This window comes from Spea bombifrons, chromosome 6 (genome assembly GCF_027358695.1).
Source record: "Spea bombifrons isolate aSpeBom1 chromosome 6, aSpeBom1.2.pri, whole genome shotgun sequence".
NCBI lineage: Eukaryota > Metazoa > Chordata > Amphibia > Anura > Pelobatidae > Spea > Spea bombifrons.
Window position 1 is genome coordinate 36,431,492 of NC_071092.1, and position 18,937 is coordinate 36,450,428.

The window sequence follows — 18,937 nt, forward strand, 5'->3', positions numbered from 1 at the left end:
ATTCACTAACGGGTGTGTTTCGTAAGGTCAAAACGTTGCCCTCGTTGCTGAATTAAATACACGTCACGTTACTACTATTTGTGATAGTTATTAGCCTGGTCACAGGGCTGGTGTCACAGCGGTCTCTCAGTAGGACAGTCTATTAGTGTGGTAACAGGGGTGGTGTCATGGTGTATTTACCCCAGCAGTCTATTAGCCTGGGCACAGGGCTGGTGTCACAGCGGTCTCTCAGTAGGACAGTCTATTAGTGTGGTAACAGGGGTGGTGTCATGGTGTATTTACCCCAGCAGTCTATTAGCCTGGGCACAGGGCTGGTGTCATGGTGTATTTACCCCAGCAGTCTATTAGCCTGGGCACAGGGCTGGTGTATTTACCCCAGCGGTCTCTCAGTAGGACAGTCTAGCGGTGTTTTGTTTACCGTTTTGGGTTCACAGTCTGTCTCCTCCTCGCAGTGTTTACAGGGCGGATCTCAGACTCTCCACCCCCGGTGATTTCTTCCCGGCCCGGTGTCCTACTGAGTCTCAGTACTCGGTAGTGATGATGCCGGGCCCGGGATGCTGGAGCGTGTCCGTAGCGGCAGTGTTCATTCTCGCGGTCGCGGTGTCCCAGGTTCGGGGCGGTCTCTATTCCCCGGATGAGCCATTGGTGTCCCTGGCCGGGGCGACCCGTTCTCTCCTGCTCGGGTCCAGCAGCTCCTGGCTCGCCGAGTTTTATGCTTCCTGGTGCGGACACTGCGCGGCGTTCAGACCGACCTGGAGTGCGCTGGCTCGGGATGTGCAAGGTGAGCAGCCGGCCGTGGAAATGATCCTCCATATACCTATAGTGACTTTTACTGTATATACCGGTATATATATCTATATAATGCGAGATCATGTATAAAAGGTATTTTCAGTATATCCAGGAACACGGAACTCATGTGCAAGTTATACTCATCTAAAGTGTAATAAAGGAGATGTATAGTAAGAGTGGTGTAAGAAGTATGGTGCTTATACAGAGAGTATGGCCGGGGTACAATACACACGAATACATTATGATAGGGCGTACTTGCCCCTTAGTGGTTTGACACGTTGTGATCATTCTTTATGTATATGAGGGATTAGGACACACAAACTGCTTAATACACATAGAGATGATCCCATTCCATATCTTATCCCTGATTGCCGTATTGCACAGCGCTGTATACACAGACGCCCTGCGTAACTTCTGTCTTATAGTTGTGGTTACATCTGCCCATCTGTTCCGTAGTCTTTAGTGAGTTCGGTGATCGGTAGAAGCAGGGTTTGCCATGTTTTATATTTGAAAAGGTTTAATGTGTTTATGCGCTATATACGCTCACACATACTTACTTCCACATTGACGGGGGATACCATGTCTGCTAAACTGTGCTGGATAAATGTACACAGAATGCAAAAGACTAGCGTTTTTTAGAACCTTTGAGATGCCTCCACTGACATTAAGCCAAAGTTCCAGCAGTCAAATTATACTGAATGTCCAAATTCCTGGTTTTTGTCTAGTTCAGCCTAAAACGTTATGGCAAACCGTCTCTTCCCGGTACGTTTTCCGTGTACACAGGTGATTGAGATATCTCCGTGACCCACACAGACATTGCCTAAAACAAACAAACAAGAACTCTCTCTACCAGTGTGTCCAGCAGGACAATACTCCGCATGCCCCCCTGGCTTATTTGGCACCGTAAGGCATTGGATGCCTCCGACAAGAGACCGTTACAAGTTACGGGAATTTGTTCTCCTTGAAAACAAGGATTATACTTTACACCGTCTGTACTCAGAGGCCACCAGGTGGTCCTCAGGACCTTTCGTGGTGATCCTCAGGTTGATATATGAGGGCAAAGGACAGAACGTAAAACTTTAAAAGACCGTATTCTCTCGGACAAAACATTCATCGCTCTCTCTGATATGTACATCAAACCTTAGCAGATAATTATTTGTTTTACATAGCACCATCAGATTCCGTAGCGCTGTACAATGGGTAGACGGGACACAACAATGGTCTGGCTCCGTCCTATACTCTAGGAATTTTAGAATAATCCTAATTTTTTTTTTTTAAATCACAATGAAAAGGGACGTCTATTTTTAATTTAGTTCCTATTTAACCCCATGTTTGTGGGATCTAGCGAACCGACAGATTTGTTTTTCTCGGCAAACAATGGGCTTGGCAATGTGTGGCAGAGACCGGAGAGAGCGTCTGCTCCGAATTACACGGCCCTTGTGTTTCTTTGGAGACGTTTAAAATTCAGATGTCCTCCAGCGCGCTGTTTACTGCAGCATCTCGGTGGGGACTTGGCAAAGTGACACATGGGTGGTACGTAGCATTAACTCTTTGAGTTACTGGGGTTCTAAGGCTTTCCTAAGAACCACGCGTCGTAAAGAGTTGCTAATTGGATGACATTAGATTGTAAGCTTTCAAAAATACTTGGGTCTTCTTTTCCGGCGTTTTATACAATTGGAACTCGAATTGTGCCTCTGTGTACACTGTTATATGCGGAAAGTCACAGTGAAATAGAGATTGTGAATTGAGGTAACTTTGGAGCAGTGATGTCATGATCCACGATTACATCAGAGTACGGAAGACACAACCTTTTGTACAAACAGTCTTCTAAACTGTTCCACTCTATTTGCCTGCGTGATATTAACTTTATGGCTGACGCAACAAGTTAATGAACCTGGTTTAACCAGAAGTAAGAGTGATATTTGTTTTACGTGAGTTAATATTCCCATATCTTCCCTCCTCTATGTATATCGCCTGTATTTTGGCAGAAATGTTCTCCCGTAGATGTATGTGTCCTTTCCCTGCTCACATTATATCCCAGTGAATTTATCCCCCTGTCTTGCTGTCTGGAAGTGAGTGTCATATATCTTATTTTAGGAAACGGTGTAAAAGTTACTTTTGCCGTCTGGAATGTGTGGACAGATCCATGATTAGGCTTTGTGTGCTAGACTCACCCCCCCCATGTCATGTTTGGACTTCACTGCACACGTGGAATGGAACAAGTTACTCACACACTGACGGAGAGTTTGCTGAGAAAGGTGTATCTAACGCCACAAACACACACTCATACATACATACATACATACATACATACATACATACACACACACACACATATATACACATGCATACATACACTCTCACACACACTCATACATGCATACATACATACACACACTCACACACACTTTAGATTGTGGGTAAATAAAATAAAATAGATCTTTATACGTTTGTATAGTTGTAAATGTTTGGGTGGACTGTAGGTTCTTTAGCTATCTAAGGTTGATTCAGTCTGTTCTTGATTAAAGGAGGAATGATAAGGGGGGGTTACCTGGTGTTACCCGAGCAAAATATATAGGAGGCTGAAGTAGTCTGTTTTGTTTTTGTAACATCGTAATGGTTTCACAATTATGTTGCACAATATTTTCTGGAGAAAAGAGCCAATTTTTCATAGCCCTTGGTTTTGTTCTCCAACAAACTCCAATAGATCATTACTGCACAGTCAGATCATTTTTAAACAGCAACGGTGTGTTTAGTGGAAGATGTACATACATGCACACATACACACATACATACATACATACATACATACATACATACATACATACATGCACACTTACTCTACTGAGAGTCAGTCTACACCGGGTTTTTAATCCATTTCTTCTTTACAAAGTGACCCGTTAAATCATTCTGCTGTTGTTGGTGCCTCCTGCTAAGAAATGATATATATTGTCCTCTGCGGAGAGGTCTTGGTGGCTCTCACAGTAAACACTGCCAGCTCCTTCACGGTGTCAGCGGGAGAGCCCTCTGTGGGGGTTTGTACTTTTATTCATTTTTAGAAATGTTTCCCAACAGCACTCTCAGGTCCATCCCGTAACATTCCTGGACAGGTTCTCGTTGAGTATTTAGGCGCTGTTCCTCTTACTTTGATGGTCCAGCCATCTTGTGAACTTTAAATGCAAATGATAGCTCCATGGTCCCTTTTACATTTTTCTGGTCTCCCCCCTTGTAAATTAGGCATTCTGCAAAATCCCCCATATTTCTTTGTCCCTTTGCATCTCCTAGAGCCGTTTTCCAAGCAGGAATTGCGTTCCTTGCGTGGGGTATACTTTCCAGCAGTTAGCTCCAGCGCTTTCTCGGTGAACAAATGAAGGAAATTGCTAGAATTTTTGCCAGGAGCAATTAATTGTCATGTGGTACACCAGCAGGTTGTTGCCATAGGAACCAAAAAAAAGCTTCTAAAATCTTTGTGGTTTTATGTTAATTAAACCTTCAGAGGAAAGACTAAAATGACAGATCTTCTAAGGCCTATTTGCTTAACATGCTGTGCGTTGACCCACCGCTCCCGGGACCCTGCCAAATTTCCGAGATAATTACAGTGAAAGCATAAGCCGCAGAATTTAGGAATTTCAGAGGCAAAATTGCTAGTGATGTCACATGGGTAATTGGATAAAGCTGCGATATAACTGGTTTATAGACCCAAATATTAAAAAACTGATTTATTCTATATAACAGCTAATCTCTACCCTACAAATTATATAATAACAATATATACAGAAAAAACTTGTGGCTACTTTGATCCTGGATCTAGAATGAATACAGAAATTGAATGGGCGACTACATATTAATGTTTGTGTTTAGAATGCAATGTCATAAAAGTCCCTGTTGATGTAATGGTCAGGTGTCCCAATACTTTTGTCCATTTAATGAATTTACCTCAAGTGCTGTCCGAGGACAGATACACGGTAGCAGCGGCCCTGATCACGGTGACCAATGCCTTTTTCTCACTATTACGGAGACAGAGCCTTCTTTACCTGGTTTTGTCGTCTCTTTGAATGTAGGGTCTGTAGGAAGCGCTGTGTAAATTGTTGGCGCTATATAAATAAAAGATAATAATAATAATGACTGTTTATACACGCTCTGGGAAGGGCGGTGAACATTTGGAAGGTATGTTTTCAGCTCAGGAAACAGAGTGTTTGCTCTACGGTTTATCGACCGAGGCATAAGGCAGCTGAGACCGCGGTTAAAGTAAATACTTCTGTCTGTCTGGTCGTCTTGGCTTTTCCTTTGACCTTTTTGCCCAAACAATTAGTGTATATTTTCTAAAAGGTACCTGTGTTTATTTTTCATAGATTGGAGACCGGCAGTATACCTGGCTGTACTAGACTGTGCAGAGGAGTCAAATAGCAATACCTGCAATGAATTTGGGGTTACTGGGTACCCCACACTTCAGGTAATGTTCTATAACGTGGCGGTTCATTTTTGTTCTGTCCTTTCATTATACCGTATTGGCTCGAATATAGGCCGCACTTTTTCCCCCACTTTAAGTCTTTAAAGTGGGGGTGCGGCCTATATTCGGGGTCTAGCGCCCGACGCCCGGGACATGCAGTCCCGAGCGCCGGGCAGGCAGCAGGGTTACGATACAGATCCCCCGCAGCGGGGGGGGTTGCCGGCACGGGGGGCGGGGTTGTGCCGGCACGGGAGGTTGTCTACCGTCCGCACGATGCGTTTTACCTCTGCCCACCCCCGACTTACCGGAGCAGACTCCCGGGTGTCTTGCGGGGCCGGCGGGGGACATCTACGCAATACGCATATGCAACTTCCGGCACCGGAAGTTGCATACGCGTATTGCGTAGATGTCCCCCGCCGGCCCCGCAAGACATTCGGGAGTCTGCTCCGGTAAGTCGAGGAGGGGGGGGCAGAGGAGGACAGTGGCAGCATATCTCGGGGGGGGAGGAGGAGGAGGACAGTGGTAGCATATCTCGGGGAGGGAGGACAGTGGTAGCGTATCTCGGGGGGGAGGACAGTGGTAGCGTATCTCGGGGGGGAGGACAGTGGTAGCGTATCTCGGGGGGGAGGACAGTGGTAGCGTATCTCGGGGGGGAGGACAGTGGTAGCGTATCTCGGGGGGGGGACAGCGGTAGCGTATCTCGGGGGGAGGAGGACAGTGGTAGCATATCTCGGGGGGGGGACAGAGTGGCAGCATGGTTTTTTTTGGTGCTTTTTTAAAGAAAAAAACGTTTTCTTTAAAAAAGCACCAAACTTTTAGGGTGCGGCCTATATACGGGGGCGGCCTATATCCGAGCCAATACGGTATATACAGCTGTTCGTTTGTTGCTTTGCCTCCCTATACGTTCTTTTGAGAACCATGCTCTGTCCCGCCTGCTTGCCTGTCCCGTCTGTCTGTCCCATCCCGTCTGTCTGCCTGCCCCATCCCGTCTGTCTGTCTGTCCGTCTGTCCCGTCTGTCCCTCGACATTCTTACACAATCTGTGCAAACCAGTAAATGTCTTGTTTATTTTTCCAGTTCTTTAAAGCGTTTGCAGGAAGTCCTTCGGAGGGTGTACGAGTTCCAGGTATGGTAACTAAATCCTTTTCCCAGTTATTTTCTGAATGTCTGTGCAATCTTGCTTTGTTTATCTTATGGGTGAGGGAAAAAAATTTCTTTCATTATATCCTTTTCCTCTGGATTGCTACCAAGTCTGTCTCCGTGTCTAATACTCTTTTGTTGTTTGTCGCTCTACTTTATATGATCTGTTTATTATAAGAATTATCTTAAATAGTCACAGTTAATCCCACCAAAAATACATATTGTTTCAGTAAAGGAAGCAAGTTTTTAGGCACATCCCAAATTTTTGAGTTCAAGTGAATCGGCAGTTTCCCTGAAGGAGCTCTGTACCCGATCTGTACATACAGATGGTGTGGAGCATACAGGGCGGCCTACACGGTGCAAATGGCTTTACAAATCAAAGAGAAATGAATTGGGAATATGTCCGAACCGGCCCCTATTCATGCTATTATCATAAAGCTTCACATGCAAATGGATTGCTGTCCTGAAGAATACCTGATCAGGATTTAGCACCACTTGGTGATCTCCCAAAAGGGGATGTATCCAGCAAATTTACAGCCTTTTACCCCCTTGATTTACGAGGTGTCACACACTTATTTAGCATTCTGCTGTATAGATAGTTTTGATTCACGTTGTTACCCTGCTTAGGTGACAAAATCCCTTCATTAGATTTCCTTCGAGAAAACCTTTGCAGAGTGCTGTAGGTTTCAAAACACCCTTTTTTCATGTGCCCATTTTTGAAACACCTTACACTACTTGTACATTAGATTTAATTTATATATATATATATATATATATATATATATATATATATAATGTGTGTGTGGAAAAAATGCTGTAAAGTAAGAGCTTGTAAAAATGTGCGTTAATTTGGGAGCACCGCAGCATCTCTTTAGAACAATACTGCTCTAAGCAACCTGAGACTTCTCTGTATTTGTTTCTATTTCTATTAATCCCCTTCTGGTATTTATTTCTTGGCATGGCTGTTGGTTTTTTCTGTTACCTTGTTTTTCGTGATGGTAGACGCGGGTAAAGTGTACTAACGATCGTACGGTCAGACTGCATACCTCGTTTCACTGAATCCGGTTTGTTTCATGTCCACTCTCCTCAGCTTCGTCTGTACAAGAAATCAGACAGCACATCATCGATAGACTGGAAGAGCAGAAGGAGTCCCCACCACCAGCGTGTCCTCCTTTGGAACCAATCAGGTAATGTAAGGATAGGTTACACTGTAACTATAACTGTTTCCAAGTCAGGAGAGAGCGTTTAATATGTCTCGCCACCTGCCACTGTGCAACCGTGGTACTTGTGGTTAATCAGAAACCCTAAATCGGGCAAGTGTCGCGTTCTCTAAACATGTGGTGCGGACCTTCGCTGAATGCAATGTGTGATTGAGTGATCTCTTTCAGCGCCCCCGAGTTGGAGCAGTTCTTCGCAAACAACAATGAGGCTTATCTGGCTGTGATATTTGAGGATGCGAAGATGTACATGGGTAGAGAGGTAAGGAATATATATCTATATATATCTCTATAACCGAAATGTCTCATACTTCTCAAGCCTTTAAAGAGCCTTCAGTAACTTTTTCTACTAATCTCCATAATTTAGAGATGTCAAATGTTTATGGATGATGCTCTAAAGATTAAAGCTAGTGAAAAGATTTCCTAACATGAAACCTCAAGCTATATTAGTATTTTTGAAACACCTTGTCTACTCTGGACAATTATTAACATGGAAACAATTGGAGCTGTTCAGGTAGAACAAGAGCTCTACTTTTTTATTGTTATTATATTACGGTGTATGGGTGTCATTCCATTAGTAGGAAATTAATATTGGTGAATGGTTGCAGATTGAAATTGACACTGAAAGTAAATAAAAAAAGAAATTACTTGCAAATAAATGATTACAGTCCAAGTTTTTTTGTACAATTATGTGCCAGATTTCTGCATTAGACTCTTTATTAATGGCTGCATGATATGGACATGCCCCGACGCTGTAATTCCCTAACTAGAAGACAAATCTATCGTTTTTCTGTAGTCTGGGGATGTAGCTAAACACATAAATATGCAAGAGTGCATGAAAAAATAAACTATATTCTCTGCTTTCAAAATAATATTTATTTTTATATGGTCACTTTGGGTTCAACATGCCAAATTTACCAAAAAGAGTTAGAAAAAGTGGTATATGCCTTTAAATGTTTGTACTTTATTGACAAAAATAAGGGCATATAACAAATTTCAAAAATCAGAAAGCGTAGCCTAATTTCTAGAAGAATACTTCTGGGGTTAAACAAAGTAAAAGTAAAGATATTTGCGCAGGGAAGGGTAGTGTGTACTTTCCGCTGAGAACCTGCCTTTGCTATATGCATGCTCCTGTTCAGAGCCGGCCTTAAGTGTACTGACGCCCTGTGCGGACTACGCCTCTGGCGCCCCACCCTCTGCCCCTTCTCACTGCCCCCCCGTCCCTTCTCACTGCCTCCCCCCCTACCCCTTCTCACTGCCCCCCCTCACTGCCCCCTCCCTCTGCCCCTTCTCCCTATCCTTACTTACCTCGTTGCCGGAGTCCTACAGTGGAAGTGGGAGGCGTCCGTCTTCCCGATCTGCCGCGGGGTGCGCTTCACAGCTGAGCGCTGGAAAAATTCCACGACGGAGTCACGGAGAGTGAGGGGCGCCGAGCGGTCGCTGAAAACTTCACGAGCAACCGCTCGGCGCCCCTGCCCGGGACTTAAATTGAAACATCGGGTTTTTTTGTTTGTGTTAACTTTATTTAACATCCTCCATGTTAAATAAAGTTAAAACTACTTTATTTAATATGGAGGATGTTAAATAAAGTTAAAAAACAAAACAAAACAAAAAAAACGATGCTTTAATTTAAGTCCCGGGCAGGCGCCCCTGTTGCCATGGCGCCCTGTGGGGCCACACAAGTCGCACACCCCTAAGGCCGGCCCTGCTCCTGTTCATAACCCATATTTATATTTGTTCACTATGCTTTCATACTAGCAGCGGTATAGGTTAATATTGACTGTAGATCCTATGATCCTAAGCCAGCCGCAGACGGTGCGGATCTCAAACAGCTGTAGAGCGTTTGGCTGGCAGTGAATCACAGAGCCCGTAGCTGTGGTTGATGTAAAGTACTGTTGGGTTTAATACGCTAACCTCCTGGGTGCAGGCTAATTGAAACCACGCGAGAACCCATTGATCTACGAGCAGCTTGTTTCCAGCTAATGTTTATTGAAAGGAATTGTTGCTGAGTCTGAACCCCCCCGATCTGTCATTACAGGTGGCTCTGGATATGGTTCAGTACGAAGGTGTCTCGGTACGCAGGGTAGTTAAAGACCAAACTGACTTGGTGGAGAAGTTCAACGTATCTTCATTCCCCGCTGGTTTTTTGATTTCTAAGAACGGATCTACCAGCAGAATTAACCTGTGAGTATTCTCCTGCCTTGGTTGTTTTTTTTTCCTCTTATCTCTGTTTTAAGTAGTTTGTTCTTGATCTTTACTGGGTCTCTCTGTTAGTGGGGAAGAGACTCGCTCGGCGTATGCCAAATTCCTGCGTTCACTACCCGGAGTGCAGAGGGGAAAACACGCTCTCATCGGATGGTCGGAGACATCTCTCGTAGCTACTGAATCACCGAAGAGACAGGCCGACAGGTAAAGGAAATCCTCTTTATCTCACTTAGGTCCTCTGTCTAGTATTTCTTATCTAATACCTGCTTTACCTGTTGTTCTTGTAACCCCCAGCATATTTTTTTAATATTTTCACTCATCCTCTTAAGAATTCTTTTTTTTTCATGCTCTGAATACTAAGCATTCATTTTTTTCTGAATGCCGACCTGAACCGCCATATTCTGGATTTTACCAGGATACCTATATCTTTTCCATACTTTTTTTCTAGCGCCAAGGTGTACATGGCAGATCTTGAGTCGGCTCTTCACTATTCCTTGAGGGTGGAGGTTGCTCGATTCGCGACCTTGGATGGGGAGCGACTTAAGGCTCTCTCCAATTTCATCAATGTGCTGAGAAAGGTAAGTGGATGTTGTTTAAACATTAAACATGTTGCTCAATTGCTAATGGAATTAGCAGCTCAATGCATATTAAAACAGCAAGATTTCCCCAAGAGTTTCACGATGCATTACAATGCCCGTTCTTGCAGGAGAAATTGCCTGTGGTTGGTCTGTCTGGATGCAAACCACAGTTTAGTGAATAAGTCCTTCTGCATTTTAGAAGCTGAGGGATATTTTGCTCAGGGCTGTTTGGTTATCCTGTAGACATTTAGAGGGTTGACATGGTTCTAGGTGGAGCGGTTAGATAAGCGTATTGATTTAAGGTGTGTGTTTTTCAGGTAGAGTATGTACTTTGGTGTATCGCACAGTATTCAAATGTTCTAGAAATCTGGGTTCTGAAAAAGCGTTCTCTGCCAGAGCATCAATAAAGGAAGAGCCCCGTCCCGATATAGCCTACTAGACAATTAACCCAAATTAGAATCGTGTGGATTTGTACCATCCCTTTGGGAAATAGAGAAGGACACGATTTACTCCTTCAGTTGAATACTTAATTAAATACATACATATTCTAAAATCGAACCCTTTGCTTGTTGGTGAATTCCGTATCTTACTGTAAGGAATTGTTTTCTCGAGTACGTGTTTTGCTGAACGTGGCACCTACGCTGGTAAAAATGACACCGTCTTACGAAGTACACTTCACTTCACTGCACTGTTTAGGATAACCCGGTCTAAGTATGTTTAAATGTGTCAAGCAAGTGTTAAATTCCTGTATCCTGCGATGAGGGCGCATGTTTCAACTGAGTGACTGATGTGGATCCCTGGTATTAGCCGCAGCCATTAGAATTTCTTGTAGTGGCCACCAGAGGGCAGTGTTTTACTGTATGTTCTCAAAAACATTTTTCTTCCCCAAAAATACACAATTTCTGATATAAGACGCAATCTGGGGAAAACACATTATATCGCATGTCTGCAACCGGATTAAAGATTGGAAACCCAGCATAAAAAACTTTACACATCAGCCTTCAAGCAATGCAGAGTGCCATGGTGCTTTATACCTAGTAAAGAATAATGATAATAATAATAAACATTCTTTATGTGTATCATATTTGTGAATAGTTAGATGAGAATTGTTTTGTGATGCGCTGCAATCCCTTTTACCGTTGTGCAGTGTTGCTTTTGCCAAAGTTTTTCTCTCTTGGGTTGTGGTGGGTAGCTGGAAGACTCGATGAAAAAAGATTATTGCCCTTATGAGAACTCAATGAACGCGCCTGCAAACGCCAGATGTCCTGTTTTTGTTTAGAAATGTTTTAGTGGTATGTGGAACAAAGTTCTGGGGCGATAGTGTACACTTCTTCCTCTCAACACCTAATGTGTGACTCACAATACACACAACACTTGTTTGACGAGATATTAAGGTAAAGAAAGGCTTTGGTGGAGTTGGTTCCCTGGCTTTCTGTAACTATATACTCCCTGTTTGTTATGAGACGTTATGTTTTATGAATTTTCTTTGCTTTTTTCCAGTACTTCCCTGCCCGTCCGTATCTGCGTACATTACTGAATTCGGCTAATTCCTGGCTGCGCGCCCGCGCTAAAACCAAAGTCTCATACAAGGATTTTGAGGATGTTCTCAACAACAAAAATCAGGTAAGAACCCCAAATTCTTCTGACCTGTAATTTACATTGAGCTATAATAATTTTCTAGCCACTTACAAATGTTTCTCCATCCCAAGGCCCAGAAAGCTGTTCTGTCATCGGATGTGCGCTATGTTGGATGTCAGGGTTCCAAGCCCCAATTCCGTGGCTTTCCGTGTTCCCTCTGGACCCTTTTCCACGTTCTAACAGTCCAGGCATCTGAAGTAGCAACCCTGGGAAGAATTAGACCCGGTAAGTGCAGCCAGAACACCTTCTCATAGCATTCTTGATCCAGGTTATTCATACATATTTTACAGATAACACCTTTTTTTGTTACCCCTAAAATATTTTTGGGGTGACTCACATTACTCTTTCAAGGAACCTGAACCTGAGAATGTATAACGCGGTTAGATGTCCCATCACCATATATTTTATGTATTTCATAAACGGGACACTATTTCTTTTTAGAGAAAAATAACCCTTTCCTATTGAAATCTACAGTTTTTAACTTGTTTATGTTTTTATACAGTGTGTTATGCATTCATATCTGATTAATTGCATTTTAGTTGCTTGTCCAAAGCTAAATTCCTGGGAGATTTTTTTATCCCAATATAATTGCTGGAACCAAATATATTTCTCAAAGATATGTCTTCTGTTTTGGAGACAAAGTCATAGAATGCCACATTTAGGGTGTAATGTTAGAAAATGTTTAAGTAACAGGGTGGTGAAGAAGTGTAATGTGGTAGACGTTAATACATTGGGAATATTTAAAGCGTGCATGGGATGGGGAATAAAACGTGAGCTAGGAATATCAATAATGTGGGCCATATAGTTCCTCTCTGCTGTAAAATTCTACATTTCTTTATAAATGTTCATAAAAAGAGCATTACAGGGAAAGTTTAATGTCCCGGACAGCCTCACCAAAGGAGAATGTATATTAATGTACTTTAAAATGTAAAAAAATGACCTTAAAGAGAAGCTGAAGCAAGAAAGTTTCTACACATTCTTATGGGGGTCTTGTTGGACCGCCAATTCTGATATTCACCAAGCCAGAACTGGAGCTGACTTGCGGTAAATAAATCATGTGTCGGGGGATATGTTCAGCCAAACACGTGTCCTCAATGGCAAATAGCTGGGATGGGCAAAGGGAGACTTCTCAGTTCTATGAACAGGTCAAAAGTTTCTGATCAGTAAATCTATCCGTCTTCTGTCGGACTCGTTCTTCGAGGATCATTTGTTTATGCCGCCGTTCCGATTCCACGCAAAGCGCATTATTGCGCTGCGGATCCTTAACGTTTATTGAACCGCTCCGTTTTGCCCTGCTCGGTGATCGATGTACATTAAGTATTCCTTTAAAACCTCCAATGTGATTTAACGCAGACGTAAAAATCAAAAGAAAACGATCAACTTTAAAAAGGATTTCGGGTTTAAGTGGCTGCTACCAGCCGTAAAGTATTTAGACAAAAATATAATCCTAAAACGGACAACCTATTCCAGAACAATTTTCTATGCTTAATGCCATTAAAAAGGATCTTTTTAAATGAAATGATGTAATTATCTTCTGGCTTAGTAGAATGAATTGCATTTGATTACATATATTACCCCGATTTCTTTACCTAATGCAAACCATTATAATTACATTGCTGCTGAATCTCTTATTCATAGTCTGCTAATACTGGTAACACGTTTTATATGGAAGAATAAAGGAAGGAAAACGGCATGCCATATTTTTTTTTGAATCTATAAAAATATTTCAATTGGATATTAGATTAGGAAAGAAAAAACATTTTTTTTTTACGGTAAGTCTTATATGATGTGAGGATTAATATACATTGCAGGTGTAAGCAGAGTCCTGTTATCTTATTGTATTGGCTTTAATTTTAAGACAGCAGCTGTCTTCCACACGTCTTGCAAGTTACTTTGCTGGCAAATGTATAGGTAAAAAAGTTAGTTGTATCAAGGCTTTAGCTATATGTGTTTGTCAGTAGGCACCCACAATCCCCTCTGCAGTGTAAGCAGTTGCCGGCGTTATATACTTTTGATAGATCAGAGAGAATTGTGGCCAAAAGCCGCTCGTCAACCTAAAACTTTAGACGAGCTTGATCTATACATTTGCTAGGAGTTCAATTAGCAGAGAGTACAGATTAATTTAAATGTGTTGCTTGCAGTGGATCACGAGTGGCTTCATTATTTCTAGAACATTTTCATTACTTTTTAAAATGTCAAGGAATCGCTATGATTTTTAAAATGTGGCCCAATTGGAATCAGGCTGCACATTTGCCCTGAAAGTCTTGTGCTTAGATTTGGCGGGTAGGAGACAGCTCCGCTTTACTTTTTCGATCAATTTAAATATTTGACATTTTATTTAAAGACTCAGTTGGAGTTTTTGGTTAGCTTGATTTCGTGGATTCCTATATTCTTAGTACACCATTTCACTGCCAGTGGCTGCGTAATCATATAGTAATTGGAATGTGATTCATGTATCGCCTCTCATGCGTTTTTCTTCTGTGTTTGCAGCTCCCAGGGAGGTCCTGTTAGCGATGCGTGGCTACGTCCAGCATTTCTTCGGCTGCAGAGAATGCGCCCAGCATTTTGAACGTATGGCACAAGAGTCCATGCGCAACGTCCGCTCTTTGGATGAAGCCATCGTGTGGCTGTGGGAAAGACACAACCGTGTGAATAAGAGATTGGCAGGTGAGGGAGAACGCGCTCTGTTTCACATCCCGATTGCTGTTCCATATCCAGTGGGATTAAGAATTTAGCAGTTCTTTACGTGAAACCTTCTTTTTTTCAGTGGTGTTGCTTAAAGCTTGCTTGTCTAATTTCCCAAATCTTACACTTTATAGTTCAGGACACCAAATAAACATATAAACAGATTCCGGATGAGTTAGAAATCCATATTTCATGTATACACTGGATCTGGAAAATTAAGTAATTTAAGTTTTTTCCCTTTTACACGCAGAGTTATTTTATTCTTGTTACAGAAAAATTTTAAAAACTTTTTTAACGCTCATAATTTTTTGTATAATTTATTTTTACATTGTGGTATTCTCATATATATCACTAATAAAATAATCACAGTTTTTTTTTACCCTTAAATATCTTTTTGGGGGAAAAATGTCCTTCTTCGCCGTTAAAGGACAAGTTATTGATACCATTTTATTTTTCTTTGAAAATTGTTATTATAGCGCCACCTACTGACCCCTGACCATTATGACCACAAAAGGCCTATCTACGTTAACTTATTACTGCATCTGTAGGACTATTCAAATAATTTATGGGGTTTATATTTTTTTTTAATTCTGTCATTCATTGATGACTTTTAAATGGTCTTAAATAACAACATTTTTCTAATTAGCAGTTATAAAAGTTTATAAATTTCTATAACTATACTTGTATTTCATTGAGGACAAATAAGAACCACTGGACTTGTTGATGGCAAAGTTCTAGTGACCTTTATTTAACTTCTCAACCCTTTCTGGTTGTTATCAAGCATCGACTCCATCTAAAACTGAAGCCTATATATATATAACATTTTTATATTATTGTGTCTTTGGATCGATGCTTGAAACAGAGTTATAATAAACAATTACTTTGTTGTAATACGGTAACAAGAGTTTTAGAAATGCTTGGCTTGCTAAATAATATGTTGTGTTTGCTTGTGACTGCTCACCCATCTCTATCTGTTTCAAAGGTGCACAGAGTGAAGATCCAGCCTTTCCGAAGGTTCAGTGGCCTACTGCAGCGCTTTGCCCGCTCTGCCAGTCCAAAGCAGATATGTCCTGGAACCTCCCCAGCGTTCTAGATTTCCTGAAAGCTCATTTTGGCAAAAAAAATCTAGCAGATGAGTATCTGGAAGATGAGGAAGTGCTGCTGGAAAAACAGAAAACGGCACACAATGCAACCCAAAAAAGGGATAAGAGAGATGTTACGGATGAGGAGAAGAAGTCTGAAATAATCCAGAACCGTGATGACACCGAGAACACGCTTGATGATCCGAGAGAAGATGACGATGAAGAAAAGAGCGATGCATATGACAAAAAACCAGAGGCCCATCCGCATCAGAGGCCCAGTATAATAAAGATGAAGCATGTGAGCCATTTGCAAGTAGAAGAGGAAATTCTAGATCTAGACTCATACGGACCTAATATGTTTCCAAGCAGATCTCTTCAGGACTCCAGCCTGCACAAGGGAAACCATGCTCTACATCCAAAAACCCTTGTAGAACCTCGTGATGCAGAGTTTGATGAAGCTGCTGTGAGAGATCGGTTACTAAAGAGAGGAGTAGACGCCAATTACCTTATTGGTGTGGTGGTGGAGCGTGGGGAGGTGAATTGGAAAGGCCGTTGGGTGAAGATGCTGGAGGTTGGCTTCTCTCGTTTGGACATCAGCCTGTGCGTGGTTCTCTATTTCCTTTCCAGCATGTGTCTACTTGCCATGTACCTTTACATGAGTCTCAGGACACGCTGCCTCCGACAACGGTGCTCATATCTGCAAGTGTGAAGTGGACTTTCTCCAACCAGAACAATACAATCTGTTCTGTATTTTGCAGAGAGAACTGTTACATGTTTTTAAAGTGCCTTTAAACCCATTGAATTTCTATGCTAACATGGGTTGTCCATCCTAGGCCCAAAGAGATGTTTTACTAGTTGTGTCAGCTTAACTGATACCTTAAAGTTTAATAAATAGTTAAGTTGTTTCTGTGTTTTTATTATTCGTGGTTTGCGCCGTTATTGACATACGTATGAATTTGTTTGAATAACTGGTTCTTAAGGTTAAACTTTGACAACTGAATTTCGTGGATCCATTTTTTTATTCCCTTGACATTTTTCTCATAATTTGATCCACATAGCATACATAATATAGGGACAAATCCTTATATGCATAAGTAGTTTTACAGAAAATAGTATTTGTGCTTACAGGGCTACATGCAAAGGACCCAAGGAATGTAGAGCCGTAACAATGGTGTTTGATGGTCTTTTGATCTATGCATGTGCTTGAAATCTGCTATCACAATGCATAAATTCCAAGTACTGTTTCATTGCATAAATAAATGCTTTTCTAAAGATGTCCAAGAGAATGCCTTGGGTACATACTGTATTTGCCAAGTCAGATTACGGTATATATTTAAACATGGGTGTGGGTGGACTACCAATAATTAGATCAATTATACAAGCTGTCTTTAATTTCATTATTCATTAAGCATTTTTGCCGTGTCAGGTTTAAAAAGAGTTTGATGATTTTCAGGCAGATGTAAACATTACGGAATTGACCCTTTCAGTGCCAGGCAAATGAGCAGCACTTTGCAGTGCAGTGAAAAGTGACCCACTTTCAGATTTAGCGATGGATTTAGTAACCCGCATTGTAAGTGTACGTTGGGTCATCTGCATTCGGAAGTCATAATGCTTAATTAAAAATAAGTTTTGGTTGCCAGTGTGTGATTTTGCACGCACCAACTTATTAGCTATGTCACTTTATCCACTTAGACTGAATATTGAGCCTATATGGGCAGTTAGCTTACCACTGGTGAGCCAGTAATACACATATAATGCAGCTTTGTATATAATTATAGATGTTTTACCTTTATTATGTCTCTACCCTTTCATCAACTTAAATTGTGGACCGCTACACTATCCCTCTCTCCTTTGTCATTGGTATCGGTCTCCGATCCGTACATGTCCTTCGGTGCCCTTAACTAGGATAGTGTCCCTTTTTGCCGCTGTAGCAATCTGTGCTAGTTACGGTGGCTTCCTTTATGTCACTGCGCCAGCTGTCTGTACTAGTCATATCTCTGGCCCTCGTAATCTGCTTGCTGGGGGAGCGGGCTGTTTACTCACATTGGGGACCCCATCTGTTAAATCCTCATGTAACCAGTTGGATGGTATTAGAGAACGAGCTATCCTGGGTAATCCTGCTCTTGCTCTGCTGTGGATACACAGGGATAACCTAGCGGCTGCTAATCAATTCTATTAGGAGGCAGGAGCTCAATCCGATTTGCCGTTCTGCATGCTGATTTTATTCTAGAAAAGAGAAAAGCACTGACTGAAAACGAGCTTGTTTTTAATGGTTGCAATGATGGGTTACAAACCCTACCTAAACTTCTCCAGTGTTTAAGAGGTTAAGCCAGTTATGCTCTTCTTTGTTTTTTTTTTTTTGCTGACAGCTCTTAATATGTAAAAGAAAAAGCTTCGTATCATAGTGCATGCTCGGCATGGTGCGGGTGTTCTGTAGTGTGCTTTTTGTCACCCTCCTGGTTCTGTGCTCTTCTGGCCCTGAGTATAATTCTGTTAATGGATGGGGGGGAGTTCCTTCTCTCCCAGACAAGCCATGAGTGGCTGTTTCATATAAAGAAATCAAGACACAGTAAGCTGTTGGTTTGAGGAATCATTTTGAACTGCATAACTGCATCCAGGTCAGAGGTTGGAACAGGAAACAGGAAGTACAAGACAATGCAATATTACCATAAACAAACCGTCACAGTATTTCCATAATAACTCCATAACAGTGGCATCTGGGGGTGAGTCCATCTCACAGCAGTCTACATCTTCAGAGTTCAAGGTCATTTAATGTGACATTGTATTTATATTAACCATCAATTCTAGTAAGCGGCACGCCAGTTTTTGTATTTTCTCTTTCCCCTCCATCCTATGCAATCAGGGCCGGCCCGACAATGGAGCCGAGTGGGGCAACCGCTCCAGGCGGCACTTTTGAAGGGGCGGCACTTTGCCGTCCCAAGCCCTTGGGAAGAGAAAGGGGCGCCGAGTGGTTTTCGCTTACCAAGTTGTCAGTACCCGCTCGGCGCCCTTCTCTCGCTCCTCTGCGGCGAGTCTCCCTGTTTGGTCTCTGTGCCGGTTTGTAATGCTGAGTGTCGGAAGATTACCTAATTTCCGGCGCTCAGCATTACAAGCTGGCACGAGACCGAACAGGGAGACTCGCTGCAGGACTGCT

The 18,937-nt window shown here is 42.2% G+C and overlaps 1 protein-coding gene across 1 annotated transcript; it reads left to right on the plus strand.

Moving 5' to 3' along the window:
- The first annotated feature begins 407 nt into the window (after positions 1–407).
- Positions 408–16,688, plus strand: LOC128499975 (sulfhydryl oxidase 1-like). The gene is made up of 12 exons (XM_053468976.1): positions 408–781; positions 5,142–5,242; positions 6,316–6,364; positions 7,469–7,565; positions 7,767–7,857; positions 9,634–9,779; positions 9,870–10,004; positions 10,249–10,378; positions 11,879–12,001; positions 12,088–12,241; positions 14,507–14,683; positions 15,684–16,688. Exons 1-12 carry the CDS (start codon positions 538–540, stop codon positions 16,490–16,492), a joined length of 2,256 nt encoding a protein of 751 aa, XP_053324951.1. The 5' UTR covers positions 408–537; the 3' UTR covers positions 16,493–16,688.
- The last annotated feature ends 2,249 nt before the right edge of the window (positions 16,689–18,937 follow it).

What these genes read in the sequence shown, in the direction of transcription:
- LOC128499975 (XM_053468976.1), top strand. Translation starts at nt 538, where the DNA reads ATGATGCCGGGCCCGGGATGCTGGAGCGTGTCCGTAGCGGCAGTGTTC. An exon ending in CTGGGTACCCCACACTTCAG is followed by an intron (nt 5,243 to 6,315) that starts GTAATGTTCTAT and finishes TTATTTTTCCAG; the next exon opens with TTCTTTAAAGCGTTTGCAGG. An exon ending in CCGAAGAGACAGGCCGACAG is followed by an intron (nt 10,005 to 10,248) that starts GTAAAGGAAATC and finishes CTTTTTTTCTAG; the next exon opens with CGCCAAGGTGTACATGGCAG.